General features: G+C 49.4%; 1 protein-coding gene across 1 annotated transcript in view; it reads right to left on the reverse strand.

Moving 5' to 3' along the window:
• Positions 1 to 4,230, reverse strand: part of LOC132809088 (tubulin alpha-1B chain-like) — a 48,908-nt gene extending 44,678 nt beyond the window's left edge. Inside the window, exon 1 of the mRNA XM_060822487.1 lies at positions 4,134 to 4,230. Coding sequence (XP_060678470.1) covers positions 4,134 to 4,230 — 97 coding nt within the window. The remainder of the gene's footprint in view (positions 1 to 4,133) is intronic.
• Positions 4,231 to 15,483: the final 11,253 nt, after the last annotated feature.

Raw genomic sequence — 15,483 nt, forward strand, 5'->3', positions numbered from 1 at the left:
TTGTTGATATCCCTACTCCAATCAAACCCCATGTTCACACCCCTACTCCAATCAAACCCCATTGTTGACATCCCTACTCCAATCAAATCCCATTGTTGACACCCCTACTCCAATCAAACCCCATTGTTGATATCCCTACTCCAATCAAACCCCATGTTGACACCCCTACTCCAATCAAACCCCATGTTGACACCCCTACTCCAATCAAACCCCATTGTTGATATCCCTACTCCAATCAAACCCCATTGTTGACATCCCTACTCCAATCAAACCCCATTGTTGATATCCCTACTCCAATCAAACCCCATTGTTGACACCCCTACTCCAATCAAACCCCATTGTTGATATCCCTACTCCAATCAAACCCCATGTTGACACCCCTACTCCAATCAAACCCCATGTTGACACCCCTACTCCAATCAAACCCCATTGTTGACATCCCTACTCCAATCAAACCCCATGTTCACACCCCTACTCCAATCAAACCCCATTGTTGACATCCCTACTCCAATCAAACCCCATTGTTGACATCCCTACTCCAATCAAACCCCATTGTTGATATCCCTACTCCAATCAAACCCCATGTTCACACCCCTACTCCAATCAAACCCCATTGTTGACATCCCTCCTCCAATCAAACCCCATTGTTGATATCCCTACTCCAATCAAACCCCATGTTCACACCCCTACTCTAATCAAACCCCATGTTGACACCCCTACTCCAATCAAACCCCCATGTTCACACCCCTACTCCAATCAAACCCCATGTTGACACCCCTACTCCAATCAAACCCCATGTTGACATCCCTACTCCAATCAAACCCCATGTTGACATCCCAACTCCAATCAAACCCCATGTTCACACCCCTACTCCAATCAAACCCCATGTTCACACCACTACTCCAATCAAACCCCATGTTCACACCACTACTCCAATCAAACCCCAAGTTGACATCCCTACTCCAATCAAACCCCATGTTCACACCCCTACTCCAATCAAACCCCAAGTTGACATCCCAACTCACATCAAGCCCCATTGTTGACACCCCTACTCCAATCAAACCCCATGTTGACATCCCTACTCCAATCAAACCCCACTGACACCCCTACTCCAATCAACCCCCATGTTGACACCCCGACTCACGTCAAGCCCCATTGTTGACACTCCTACTCCCAACACATCCCATTCAGTTTGATCACAAGAAGTTCATTGATATCACCAAAAGGATCATGCTGTGCACATATGACCAGGCTTCACAGAAAAATTACCTGATGTATTAAATAAAATCAGTGCTGAGAAGCAGCTGGGAGACTGTTGTTGGTGGTTAGCTTGAGCTGAGAACTTAGACTTTGCTTTCACCTATGTTAATCTGAGGGAGCCCAGTCAATGAGAGAGCACTGGGACTGACAGGAATTCTGAAAACCTCCTTCACACCCCCTAATGCAGTGTCGCAACACGACACAGAGATGATACTAATCACCACTGTGCTCTCAACACCAAACTCACCTCCGATCATGCCGAAGTTTCAAGAGCTGCCTGTATCACACCAGACCAGAGACGGAAGGACCTACCACTCTGTTACTATTTTAGGTTTGACCTCTGCATTATTGCAATAAATGTTCCATTATCAAATACTTTGAAAGCTTTGCAGTACTGGAGAAGTGTAAGTACCCTGTTAATTTGTCTTGGGAGCACAGCTTTAAGGAACAACTTTGGCCAAGGCCAGGCCAATGAAATAAGGACTATAATCTTTGACACTTGCAGGGTTAACCCTATCCCTCTTTGCATTTGCTGCAAGAGGTTTTGCACCTTAAACTGAGAAATCCAGTCCAATCTTTCCCTGCAATTTACACCTCTCACCCTGGCCTTGAAAATTGTACCAGCGCAGAAACAGGCTATTCGGTCTGGACTGCCCAGGGTTTGGATTGCATGGTAGACCCTTCAAGGGGCCCCTTCTGTGTTCTGGTGCCCATTCTGGCCAGTGAACCATCCTGAGGTCCATCCAAGAGCGTGATCAATTAATGGAAGACTCACTTGTCAGAAGGAATTACCGTGTAAAGGTAAACAATAATGACACAGAGTACAGGAAACAGATAGAGAGCTTATGACAGAGTGTGAAGACAATAACCTCTTGTAATCGACTTCAGGACGCAGCGTGGAGGACACAACCATTTGTATCAATGGTGCTGAGGTTGAGATGATCAAGAGCTTCAAGTTCCTAGGAGTAATTATCACTGACAATCCATGGCAATGCTACAGCCAAGAAAGCACACCAACACCTCTACTTCCTCAAGAGGCTAAGGAAATTCAGCACGCCCACAATGACACTTACCAATTTTAATAGATGCACCACAGAAAGCAGTATGGCAACTTCTCTGCTGCGAAGACCTCAGCAAGTTACAGAGTTGTGAACACAGTCCATCACACAAACCGGGCTTCCTTCCACTGACTCCCGCTGCCATGAGGAAGCAGCAAACATAACTAAAGACCCCTCCCACCCCGGTTCCACCCTTTTTCATCGGACAGAAGATACAAACGCTTGAAAACATGTACCAACAGTTTCAAGAACAGCTTCTTTCCTGCTCTCCTCAGATTTTTGAACACACCTCTCAGATATTCGAGCTGATCTTTAATACGGTCATTGCGTCCATGTCAAGTTATACTTCAATAAAGGCAGTGGCATAGTCCGGGTCAGGATGTCAGGGCCCGCAGCTCGTATCTTGTAGCCTGGGATTCCAGAGTCCTCTTGTGGCAGTCTTCTTCAGTGGCGGTTTCATCAGCTTTCTGTAGCAGTGAAGAATATGGGTACCATCTTTTTCTAAGTCCAGGAGCTGTGAATTGAACTAAGATGGACTTTGTCTTAATACTTTTTTCCTTATCTATGATTTATGTTTTTGATATAGGCACCGTGTGATGGGACCTTAAAAGACTTTTCACATTTTTTTTGTAAAAAATACAAGTAACAATAAATTATCATTCCACTCTATCTTCTACTGCACCTTCTCTGTAGCTGTGACACTATAATCTGCATTCAGTTCTGTTACTCTGATGTACTTATGTAAGGTATGATTTGCCTGAATAGCATACAAAACAATACCTTTCATGTTATCTTGGTAGATGTGACAATAATGAATCAAATCAAATCTCTACAAACTGCACAAGTTTAGAGTTAGAGTTGTACGACACGGAAACAAACCCTTCAGTCCAACCCGTCCATGCTGAAAAGATATCCTAAATTAATCCAGTCTCATTTCGAGTCATAGAGATGTACAGCATGGAAGCAGACCCTTCGGTCCAACCCGTCCATGCCGACCAGATATCCTAACCCAATCTCGTCCCAACTGCCAGCACCTGGCCCATATCCCTCCAAACCCTTCCCAATCATATACCCATCCAGATGCCTCTCAAATGTTGCAATTGTACCAGCCTCTACCACTTCCTCTGGCAGCTCATTCCAGACACCCTCTACGTGAAAAAGTTCCCTCTGAGATTGCTTTTTTATCTTTCCCCTCTCACCTTGAACGAGGCCTTCTAATTTTGGAGTCCCTTACACTGGGGCAAAGGGTTTGGCGACTCACTCTATCCATGCCCCCTCATGATTTTATAAACCTCTATGGGGTCACCCCTCAGCCTCTGACTCTCCAGGGAAAATAGCCCCAGCCTCTTCAGATTCTCCCTATAGCTCAAACCCTCCAACCCTGGCAACGTCCTTTCTGCACCCGTTCAAGTTTAACCACGTCTTTCCTATAGCAGGGAGATCAGAACGGAACACAATATTCCAAATATGGCCTAATCAACGTCCTGTACAGCTGCAACATGACGGTCCAACTCCCACACTTGCTGCACTGACTAATAAAGGCAAGTGTACTAAACGCCTTCTTCACTATTCTATCTACCTGTGACTTGACCTTCAAGGAGCTATGAACCTGCACTCCAAGCTCTCTTTATTCGGCAACACTCCCCAGGGCCCTACCATTAAGTGTATAAGTCCGGCACTGACTTTCTCTACCAAAAAGCAAAACCTCACATTTATCGGAAGTCCTAAGTTTGGGAGTGGTGGGATGGTTGAATTCCATTTCCGCTTTCCCCAACATAGTCAACCCTTCAGAGAGCTTCCTGTGAGCCACGGTACGGAAGTCACTGTGCACCAGCGGTGTTGTCAACCGGGAGTGCACCATTTCAACGGTATCAGAGTTGGTGGAGATCTCTAATTCACCAACTGCCATCATCTGGGCTACTTTGTCTTAGTTTGCCACTTCCCCAGCTGCCGTGGGGTTGACCTAATGAAGACGTTCCAACTCCCATACTTGCTGCACTGACTAATAAAGGCAAGTGTACTAAACGCCTTCTTCACTATTCTATCTACCTGTCCATCATGGGTTTGTTGTTCTCCAAAACAGTTGAGATTTTGGGCACCACTTCCCATACCCAGCCCCCACCTGCGGTTCTTTCCCACAACCCCTCCCCATGCCTTTCCCCACCAGGTAGGTGGTGGGCACCTGGCGTCAGGAGACTGAACCCCGCGTTCCTCGCTTGGGCACACTACCCACAATGGTGGGAAGGCTCAGGAGCACCTCCTGCAGGCTTCCTCTGACAACGGGACCCTCTCCCGGCCTTGAAGATCAACAAAAACAGGAAAAGGGTTGAAGCCGCTGACGGTGACTGGGATGAAGGGTTTTTGAGGGGGCGCAGAGACAGGGATCAGGGTGGGGGGGGGAAGATGATACCTACCCGCGGTAACGGCTGACTGTGTGGGGGCAGTTGGGCAGGTAGAACCCTGGGAAATGTTCAGGGTAACTATGGAAGCGGATGATGCACACGAGATGCAGACGGGAAACCTTGACAACATGGGGCTTATGCAACAATAGATCCACGCCGGGCAGCGTGACCTCACGAGGGTATGCAATTCCTAGACTCCAGTGCAGATTCGGAGGACATAGTTCACGATGTTTCATGAGGCCTCAAAGTAGTTTTGGGCATGTTTTGTGACCTCGGGGTGTCTCAAAGGACCTCCAAAGGGTCGAAGACATAGCCCCTATCGGCCCAGCTATGAATCTACATATACCCCTGGGAAGGGGGGAGTTGCCTCTGAATAAAAGGGGAGGGGGGGCAGCCATTTAGGACTGAGATGGGAAGGGATTTCTTGACCCTTTCTTGAGGGTGGTAAATTCCCCACTGCAGGAGTGCAGAAGATCAGTCGTCGACTTTGTCCAGAACAGAGTGGTTTCCGGGATCCGTTGGGGGACACAAGGAGAATCGGCCTGGGAGGAGGGGAAGGGGGAGTCTTGACGGGTTGAGTCGGCAAGTCCTGCGTCTTGTTTCCAATCAGCCATCGCCCCAGTGGCGAAATCAGACGGGAAACCTCAAAAATTTTGAATCCTACTCGGAAGGACAGTCTTCACCAGTAGCAATGAACTCCATAGTGGGCGGGGGATGGCGTCCGTGTGCTTGAAGGCGACGCTGAGGGGAAACGCTGCCGTGGAACCGGACGAACAGGCGGCAGGAGACTGGAGTGGCCTGTAAACACCCGCACGAGAGGGCTGGCTACTCTGGGGCAGAGGCGGGCCGGGGAAACCCAACGCGCCGAGAATGCTGGGCGCCCAACAACATGGGAGTTGGAGTGGACAGCAAAAGGGAAGGTTTGTTTCAAAATGAAAACACTTTATGGCACCGGGTAGGGGGAGGGTGGTGGAGGGGCGAGGGCTGGTTCAGGGAAATATATTTTTGGTGGATTCTCCTCAGCCTGATTAATGATGGGAAATGGGTGGATTCAGAAATGAGTTTGGGATCTTCCTGTGCCTTCTGTGCTGACCCCAGGGGAGGGGCTGCCATGCCCACCCAATCACTAAGAGTAATGGGATGGTTTCAATTTGGGATCTTCCTGTGCCTTCTCTGTTGGCTCCCAGGTCTTGGAACGCTCCGCGGGTGGCCGTTTAGTTTTGAATCTGGCGCCAAAACGACCCTTCCCGCCTCGCCCGCGCGCCACCGCGCAGGCGCCCTCGAACTCGTCTCCCTCCAACGCGGACGTCGACAGGACCGCGCACGCGTGGTACGGCGGCAGTCGGGTCGTCACGGCCCGACGGTGGTGACGTGCGCATGCGCTCCAGCATCCGCCTCTCCCAACCGGCCGCGGAGCCGCTCTGCGCAGACGCAGAAGCGCACACCCGTGCAGCCACCGAGTCACGCATGCGCAGCAGCTCTCATGAAGACCCAGGGACAGGGTTTTCCCGCCAAATGCAGGATGGGGGCGAGGGGCAATGGCTCCTGAAAACAGGATCCACCTTCTTTGATAATAACCCAATGGAAGCAGCACTGTGGGGTCAGAAGTAATTGCAATGGCCAACCCACTGGATTTACAGGCTGTGGTGTGCACCGCTGGTACCATAGCCTCTCGAGAGGGTGGGAGCAGGCCATTCAGCCCATCGAGTCCACACCAACCCTCCAAAGGACACCCATACTCCTTAACCCACCCTAACCTGCACATCCCTGGGCACTACGGGGACAATTTAGCACGGCCAATCCACCCTAACCCGCACATCCCTGGGCACTACGGGGACAATTTAGCACGGCCAATCCACCCTAACCTGCACATCCCTGGGCACTACGGGGACAATTTAGCACGGCCAATCCACCCTAACCTGCCCATCCCTGGGCACTACGGGGACAATTTAGCACGGCCAACCCACCCTAACCTGCACATCCCTGGGCACTACGGGGACAATTTAGCACGGCCAATCCACCCTAACCTGCCCATCCCTGGGCACTACGGGGACAATTTAGCACGGCCAATCCACCCTAACCTGCACATCCCTGGGCACTACGGGGACAATTTAGCACAGTCAATCCACCCTAACCTGTACATCCCTGGGCACTGCGGGGACAGTTTAGCACGGCCAATCTACCCTAACCTGCACATCCCTGGGCACGATTTGGAGATGCCAGTGTTGGACTGCGGTGTACAAAGTTAAAAATCACACACCAGGTTATAGTCCAACAGGTTTAATTGGAAGCACACTAGCTTTCGGAGCAACGCTCCTTCATCAGGTGATTGTGGAGGGCTCGATCGTAACATAGAATTTATAGCAAAAGTTTGCAGGGGGATGTAACTGAAATTATACATTGAAAAATTGATTGTCTGTTAAGCCTTTCATCTGTTAGAATACAGCGATAGTTTCATTTTCATGTGTAAATCACAAAACCTTTTTTTAAAGTTGCATTCTCGGGTTAGCTGTTAACAATGGTGATAGCTCGACAATATGTTGAAGGTGTTGGCCCCCTGTATTCTCTGTCTATGCCATGATGTTTAGATTGATTCTAATCTAAAAAGTGAGATAACAGAGTTTTACATAAATTGATGCAGTTTTTGAGCTCAGAGTTCTACATGGATGTATGCAGTTTTTGAGCAAAGTGGGATGTAACTCTGCAAGTACAAATTCACCCCACAAAATATATGTGTGCATGTGGGTCTTTGTCTGTCTGTGTGTCTGGGGTGAGGGTTGTGAGTGTGAGAAAGTGTGTGTGTGTGTGTGAGTAGTGAGTGCAGACTGTCTTAAGTCTGTGAGGGGGTGCATGTGTGAGTGTGTGTGTCTAAAAGGGTGTGTGTGGGTGTCTGTGTGTACCTGTGTCCGTGTGTATGTGAGAGTGTGTGTGTGTGTGTACTGCAATGCTGATCACCTGTAATGTGACATGAACGCAAGGTCCCAGATGAGACCGAGCAGAGGCTGATAGCTAAGTTCAGTACCCATAGGGACTAACTAGACCAGCCACGCTTTCCTCCAAATCATTTATGTGGGTCACGAGCAGCAGATGTCCCAGCACTGATCCCTGTGGGACACCACTAGTCACAGCCCTCGATTCCAAAGAGCAGCCTTCCACCATTACCCACAGATGTTCTTGCAAAAAGCAGTGTCTGATGGTCAGTGGACCATCAATTACTTCTGTTGCTGGTCAACTCAATGTTTACTCACCTCTTGCTCAGCCTTACTGGTGCCCTGTTGCTTGCTTCCTTTCTGTAATGTTGCCCTTTTGAAGAAATACAAAGAGAGCCAATGCTGGGACATGACGAGGTGCTAATGAACCAATCCACTCAATTCAAATACAAACACATTGGACAATTTATTCAGCTCCATTGTGCCCAGCAACAGTTTTGGAACCTTCACAGTGTCTCAGCGATGCCGTTCAGAGTTGTTCTAGCGACAGTCTGACCACCTGTACGTAGAACTGATTCTGTGAACAGTTAGCTGAGTAGAGTACATCGTACAGCACAGAAACAGACCCTGGGGTCCAATTCGTTCCAGGCCGACCAATGTTTCCCAAAGCAAGCCAAGTCCCGTTTGCTACGTTGTTTTGTCAGGACTCGTGTTCGGGAGAAGGTAGACTGGACCGCAGTTTTCAAACGCAGGGGCCCCATGGAACAAGACCCTAAATCCACACAGTGAGGGTGAAAACATGGACACAAAATCCCAACCAGAGAGATGTACCGCACAGAAACAGACCCTTTGGTCCAACTCATCCATGCCGACCAGATATCCCAACCTAATCTAGTCCCACCTGCCAGCACCTGGCCCATAGCCCTCTAAACCCTTCCTATCCATGTCCTCCATCCAGTGGCCTTTTAGAGTCATACAGATGTCGACATACCCATCCAAAAGCCTCTTAAATGTTGCTATCTACCTGTGACTCCACTTTCAAGGAGCAATAAACCTACTCCAAGGTCTCTTTGTTCAGTTACATTCCCAAGGACCTTACCATTAAGTGTATAAGTCTTGCTAAGATTTGCTTTCCCAAAATGCAGCACCTCGCATTTATCAGAATTAAACTCCATCTGCCACTTCTCAGCCCATCTGGTCCAGATCCTGTTGTAATCTGAGGTAGCCCTCTTCGCTGTCCACTACACCTCCAAATTGGTGTCATCTGCAAACTTACTAACTTTTTAAAATGTCGTCATTGTACCAGCCTCCACCACTTCCTCTGGCAGCTCGTTCCACACACACGCACCACCCTCTGTGTGAAAAAGTTGCCCCTTCGGTCTCTTTTATATCTTGCCCCTCTCACCCTAAACCTATGCCCTCCAGTTCTGGACATCCTCACCCGAGAGGGAAAAGACCTTGTCTATTTACCCTATCCATGCCCCCCCTCATGATTTTGTAAACCTCTAGTTCAGGACTCTCCCACCCCAGGGGAAAAAATACCTTGTCTATTTACCCTATTCGTGCCCCCCTCATGATTTTATAAACCTCTAGTTCTGGACTCCTCCACCCCAGGGGGAAAGGACCTTGTCTATTTACCCTATTCGTGCCCCCCTCATGATTTTATAAACCTCTAGTTCTGGACTCCTCCACCCCAGGGGGAAAAGACCTTGTCTATTTAACTTATCTATGTCCCTCTCATGATTTTATAAACCTCTAGTTCTGGACTCCTCCACCCCAGGGGGAAAGGACCTTGTCTATTTACCCTATTCGTGCCCCCCTCATGATTTTATAAACCTCTAGTTCTGGACTCTCCCACCCCAGGGGGAAAGGACCTTGTCTATTTACCCTATCCGTGCCCCCTCAGGATTTTATAAACCTCTGTAAGGTCACCCCTCAGTATCACACTGTAACCAGCACAGGAGAAGGGTATTAGGCTCTGACTGTATATCGATGAGGTGGTGACTCGTCTGTATCCTGACTCTGAAAGCCTTTGAGTAACATATAAAAGAAAAACATACCTCAATCTTAAATTTAAACTGATCAAATTGAATCTTATGAGGCAGCTAGGAGGCCACTTAGAGTGAAGAAAGGGCTGTCCTGACCCCACATGAGTCAAGACCACCAGCAGAAAACCTCTCTCTCTCTCTCTCTATTAACGCCAATAATCCTTCCCAACTCCTCAACTCATAGAATCCTTACAGTGTGGAAGCAGGTCATTCAGCCCATCAAATCCACATCGAACCTGCAATGATCAGCCCTACACTATCCCTGTAACCCTGCATTTCCAATGGCTAATCCACCCTAACCTGCACATCCCTGGGCACTACGGGACAATTTAGCACGGCCAATCCACCCTAACCTGCACATCCCTGGGCGCTACAGGACAATTTAGCACGGCCAATCCACCCTAAACTGCACATCCCTGGGCACTACGGGGCAATATAGCACGGCCAATCCACCCTAACCTGCACATCCCTGGGCACTACGGGACAATTTAGCACGGCCAATCCACCCTAACCTGCACATCCCTGGGCACTATGGGACAACTTAGCACGGCGAATCCACCTTAACCTGCACATCCCTGGGCACTACGGGGACAATTTAGCACGGCCAATCCACCCTAACCTGCACATCCCTGGACATCATGGGACAATTTAGCACGGCCAATCCACACGTACCTGCACATCTTTGGGCACTACAGGGCAATTTATCATGGTCAATCCACCTTAACCTGCACATCCCTGGGCACTACGGGACAATGTAGCACGGCCAATCCACTCTAACCTGCACATCCCTGGGCACTATGGGGACAATTTAGCACGGCCAATCCACCCTAAACAGCACATCCCTGGCCACTATGGGGACAATTTAGCATGGCCGATCCGCCCATCCCTGGGCAGTACAGCGACAATTTAGCATGGCCATTCCACCCTAACCTGCACATCCGTGGGCACTATGGGGACAATTTAGCACGGCCAATCCGCTCATCCCTGGGCACTACAGGGACAATTTAGCACGGCCAATCCACCCTAACCTGCACATCCCTGGGCACTATGGGACAATTTAGCATGGCCGATCTACCCTAACCTGCACATCCCTGGGCACCACAGGACAATTTAGCACGGCCAATCCACCCTAACCTGCACATCCCTGGGCACTACGGGACAATTTAGCACAGCCAATCCACCCTAACCTGTACATCCCTGGGCACTACGGAGACAATTTAGCACGGCCAATCCACCCTAACCTGCACATCCTTGGGCACTACGGGACAATTTACCACAGCCAATCCACCCTAACCTGCACATCCCTGGGCACTACGGGATAATTTAGCATGGCCAATCCACCCTAACCTGCACATCCCTGGGCACTACGGGGACAATTTAGCACGGCCAATCCACCCTAACCTGCACATCCCTGGGCACTACAGGACAATTTACCACAGCCAATCCACCCTAACCTGCACATCCCTGGGCACTACGGGATAATTTAGCACGGCCACTCCACCCTAACCTGCACATCCCTGGGCACTACAGGACAATTTACCACAGCCAATCCACCCTAACCTGCACATCCCTGGGCACTACGGGGACAATTTAGCACGGCCAATCCACCCTAACCTGCACATCCCTGGGCACTACGGGGACAATTTAGCACGGCCAATCCACCCTAACCTGCACATCCTTGGGCACTACGGGACAATTTACCAGAGCCAATCCACCCTAACCTGCACATCCCTGGGCATTACGGGACAATTTACCAGAGCCAATCCACCCTAACCTGCACATCCCTGGGCACTACAGGACAATTTACCACAGCCAATCCACCCTAACCTGCACATCCCTGGGCACTACGGGGACAATTTAGCACGGCCAATCCACCCTAACCTGCACATCCCTGGGCACTACGGGGACAATTTAGCACGGCCAATCCACCCTAACCTGCACATCCTTGGGCACTACGGGACAATTTACCACAGCCAATCCACCCTAACCTGCACATCCCTGGGCACTACGGGATAATTTAGCATGGCCAATCCACCCTAACCTGCACATCCCTGGGCACTACGGGGACAATTTAGCACGGCCAATCCACCCTAACCTGCACATCCCTGGGCACTACAGGACAATTTACCACAGCCAATCCACCCTAACCTGCACATCCCTGGGCACTACGGGGACAATTTAGCACGGCCAATCCACCCTAACTTGCACATCCCTGGGCACTACGGGGACAATTTAGCACGGCCAATCCACCCTAACCTGCACATCCCTGGGCACTACGGGGACAATTTAGCACGGCCAATCCACTCTAACCTGCCAATCCCTGGGCACTACGGGGACAATTTAGCACGGCCAATCCACTCTAACCTGCCAATCCCTGGGCACTACGGGGACAATTTAGCACGGCCAATCCACCCTAACCTGCACATCCCTGGGCACTACGGGGACAATTTAGCATGGCCAATCCACCCTAACCTGCACATCCCTGGGCACTACGGGGACAATTTAGCACGGCCAATCCACCCTAACCTGCACATCCCTGGGCACTACGGGGACAATTTAGCACGGCCAATCCACCCTAACCTGCACATCCCTGGGCACTACGGGGACAATTTAGCACGGCCAATCCACCCTAACCTGCACATCCCTGGGCACTACGGGACAATTTAGCACGGCCAATCCACTCTAACCTGCACATCCCTGGGCACTACGGGGACAATTTAGCACGGCCAATCCACTCTAACCTGCACATCCCTGGGCACTACGGGGACAATTTAGCACGGCCAATCCACCCTAACCTGCACATCCCTGGGCACTACGGGACAATTTAGCACGGCCAATCCACTCTAACCTGCACATCCCTGGGCACTACGGGGACAATTTAGCACGGCCAATCCACTCTAACCTACATGCCTTTGGACTGTGGGCGGAAACCCATGCAGACCCAGGGCGTCATGGTGACTCAGTGGTTAGCCCTGCTGCCTCACAGCATCACAGACCCGGGTTCAATTCTGGGTAGTGGTTCTGGACGGGTAACTTTTCAGAAATTCAGTGGGGTCTTGTTGAGCCAAGGGGCCTGTTTCCACACTGTATGGATTCTAATTCTAATATGCAAACTCCACACAGCCCAAGGCTAGTTTCAAACCCAGGTCCCTGGTGCTGTGAGGCAGCAGTGCTAACTCCTGAGTCACCACACGTTGAATTCATAGGGTTATGATTAGATTAGATTTCCTACATTGTGGAAACAGGCCCTTCAGCCCCACAAGCCCACACCTACCCTCCGAAAAGCAACCACCCAGTCCCAGTTCCCTCTGACTAATGCACCTAACACTATGGGCAATTTGGCATGGCCAATCACCTGACCCACGCATCTTTGGACTGTGGGAGGAAACTGGAGTACCCGGAGGAAACCCACGCAGACACGGGGAGAATCTGCAAAGTCCACACAGTCGCCAGAGGCTGGAATCAAACCTGGGACCCTGGTGCTGTGAGGCAGCAGTGCTAACCACTGAGCCACCGTGCTGCCTAGGTGTGCTAGCTAGGTGTGCAAATATTGCCACAAGGGTTATCTTTGGACACACACCAACCGTGTCATAACAAGGATCAGGTTAAGTGGGAGTGTGACATTGTTAGTATTACAGTGGCAGAAAGGACATTTGAGGACTCATCTACTGAGATAGTATGGGCTGAGATTAGAAACAAGAAAGGAGAGGTCAACCTGTTGGGAGTTTTCTATAGGTCTCCGAATAGTTCCAGAGATGTAGAGGAAAGGATTGCAAAGATAATTCTGGATAGGAGCGAGAGTGACAGGGTAGTTGTTATTGGTGACTTTAACTTTCCAAATATTGACCGGGACTACTATAGTTTGAGTACTTTAGACGGGTCAGTTTTTGTCCAGTATGTGCAGGAGGGTTTCCTGACACAGTATGTAGACAAGGGGCGAGGCTACATTGGCTTTGGTGCTGGGTAATGAACCCGGCCAAGTGTTAGATTTGGAGGGAGATGAGCACTTTGATGATAGCGACAATTAGGTTATGTTTACTTTAACGATGGAAAGGGATAGGTGTATTCCACAGGGCAGAAGTTATAGCTGGGGGAAGGCAATTACGAAGCAATTAGGCAAGATGTAGGATGCATAGGATGGGAAAGGAAACTGCAGGTGATGGGAACAATTGAAACGTGGAGTTTATTCTCAACAGCTACTGCGTGTCCTTGATAAGTATGTACCTGTCAGGAAGTTATCGGCAAGAGCCGTACTTTACAAAGGAAGTTGAATCTGTTATCAAAAGGAAGAAGACAGCTTAGGTTAGGATGAGATATGAAGGCTCAGTGAAGAGTTACAAGTTAGCCAGGAAAGACCTAAAGAGAGAGCTAAGAAGAACTAGGAGAGGACATGAGGAATCAGTGGCAGGTATGATCAAGGAAAAGCCTAAAGCTTTCTGTAGGTATATCAGGAATAAAAGATTGACTAGAGTAAGATTAGGGTCAATCAAAGACAGTAATGGGAAGTTGTGCGTGAAGTCCAAGGAGATGGGGAAAAGCTAAATGAATACTTTTTGTCAGTATTCACACTGGAAAAAGACAATGTTGTCAAGGAGAATGTTGAGATACTGGTGACTAGACAAGATGGGATTGAGGTTTACAAGGAGGAGGTGTTAACAATTCTGGAAACTGTAAAAATAGACAAGTCCCCAGGGCTGGATGGGATTTATCCGAGGATTCTCTGGGAAGTCACGGAGGAGATTGCCGAGCCTTTGGCTTTGATCTTTATGTCATCAGTGTCTACGGGAATAGTGCCAGAAGACTGGCGGGTAGTAAATGTTGTCCCCTTGTTCAAGAAGGGGAATAGAGACAACCCTGGTCATTATAGACAAGTGAGCCTTCCTTCGGTTGTGGGTAACGTGTTGGAAAAGGTTATAAGAGATAGGATTTATAATCATCTAGAAAGGAATATGTTGATTAGGGATAATCAACGCGGTTTTGTGAAGGGTAGGTCATGCCTCACAAATCTTAGAGTTCTTTGAGAAGGTGACCAAACAGGTGGATAAGGGTAAAGCGATTGATGTGGTGTGTATGGATTTCAGTAAGGTGTACGATAAGGTTCCCCATGCTAGGCTATTGCATAATATATGGAGACATGGAATTGTGGGTGATTTAGTGGTTTGGATCAGAAATTGGCTAGCTGAAAGAAGACAGAGGGTGGTCGTTGATGGGAAATATTCATCGTAGAGTTCAATTACTAGTGGGGTACCGCAAGGATCTGTTCTGGGGCCACTGCTGTTTGTCATTTTTATAAATGACCTGGATGAGGGCGTAGAAGGATGGGTTAGTAAATTTGACACTAAGGTTGGTGGAGTTGTGGATAGTGCGGAAGGATGTTGCAGGTTACAGAGGGACATAGATAAGCTGCAGAGCTGGGCTGAGAGGTGGCAGATGGAGTTTAATGCCGAAATGTGTGAGGTGATTCAGTTTGGAAGGAGTAACAGGAATGCAGAGTACTGGGCTAATGGTAAGATTCTTGGTAGTGTAGATGAGCAGACAGATCTCGGTGTCCATGTACATAGATCCCTGAAAGTTGTCGCCCAGGTTGACAGGGTTGTTAATAAGGCGGACGGTGTGTTAGCGTTTATTGGGAGAGGGATTGAGTTTTGGAGCCACGGGGTCATGCTGCAGCTGTACAAAACTCTGGTGCGGCTGCACTTGGGAGTATTGTGTACAGTTCTGGTCACCGCATTATAGGGAGGATGTGGAAGCTTTGGAAAGGGTTCGGAGGAGATTTACCAGGATG

This window comes from Hemiscyllium ocellatum, unplaced genomic scaffold, assembly GCF_020745735.1.
Source record: "Hemiscyllium ocellatum isolate sHemOce1 unplaced genomic scaffold, sHemOce1.pat.X.cur. R1, whole genome shotgun sequence".
NCBI lineage: Eukaryota > Metazoa > Chordata > Chondrichthyes > Orectolobiformes > Hemiscylliidae > Hemiscyllium > Hemiscyllium ocellatum.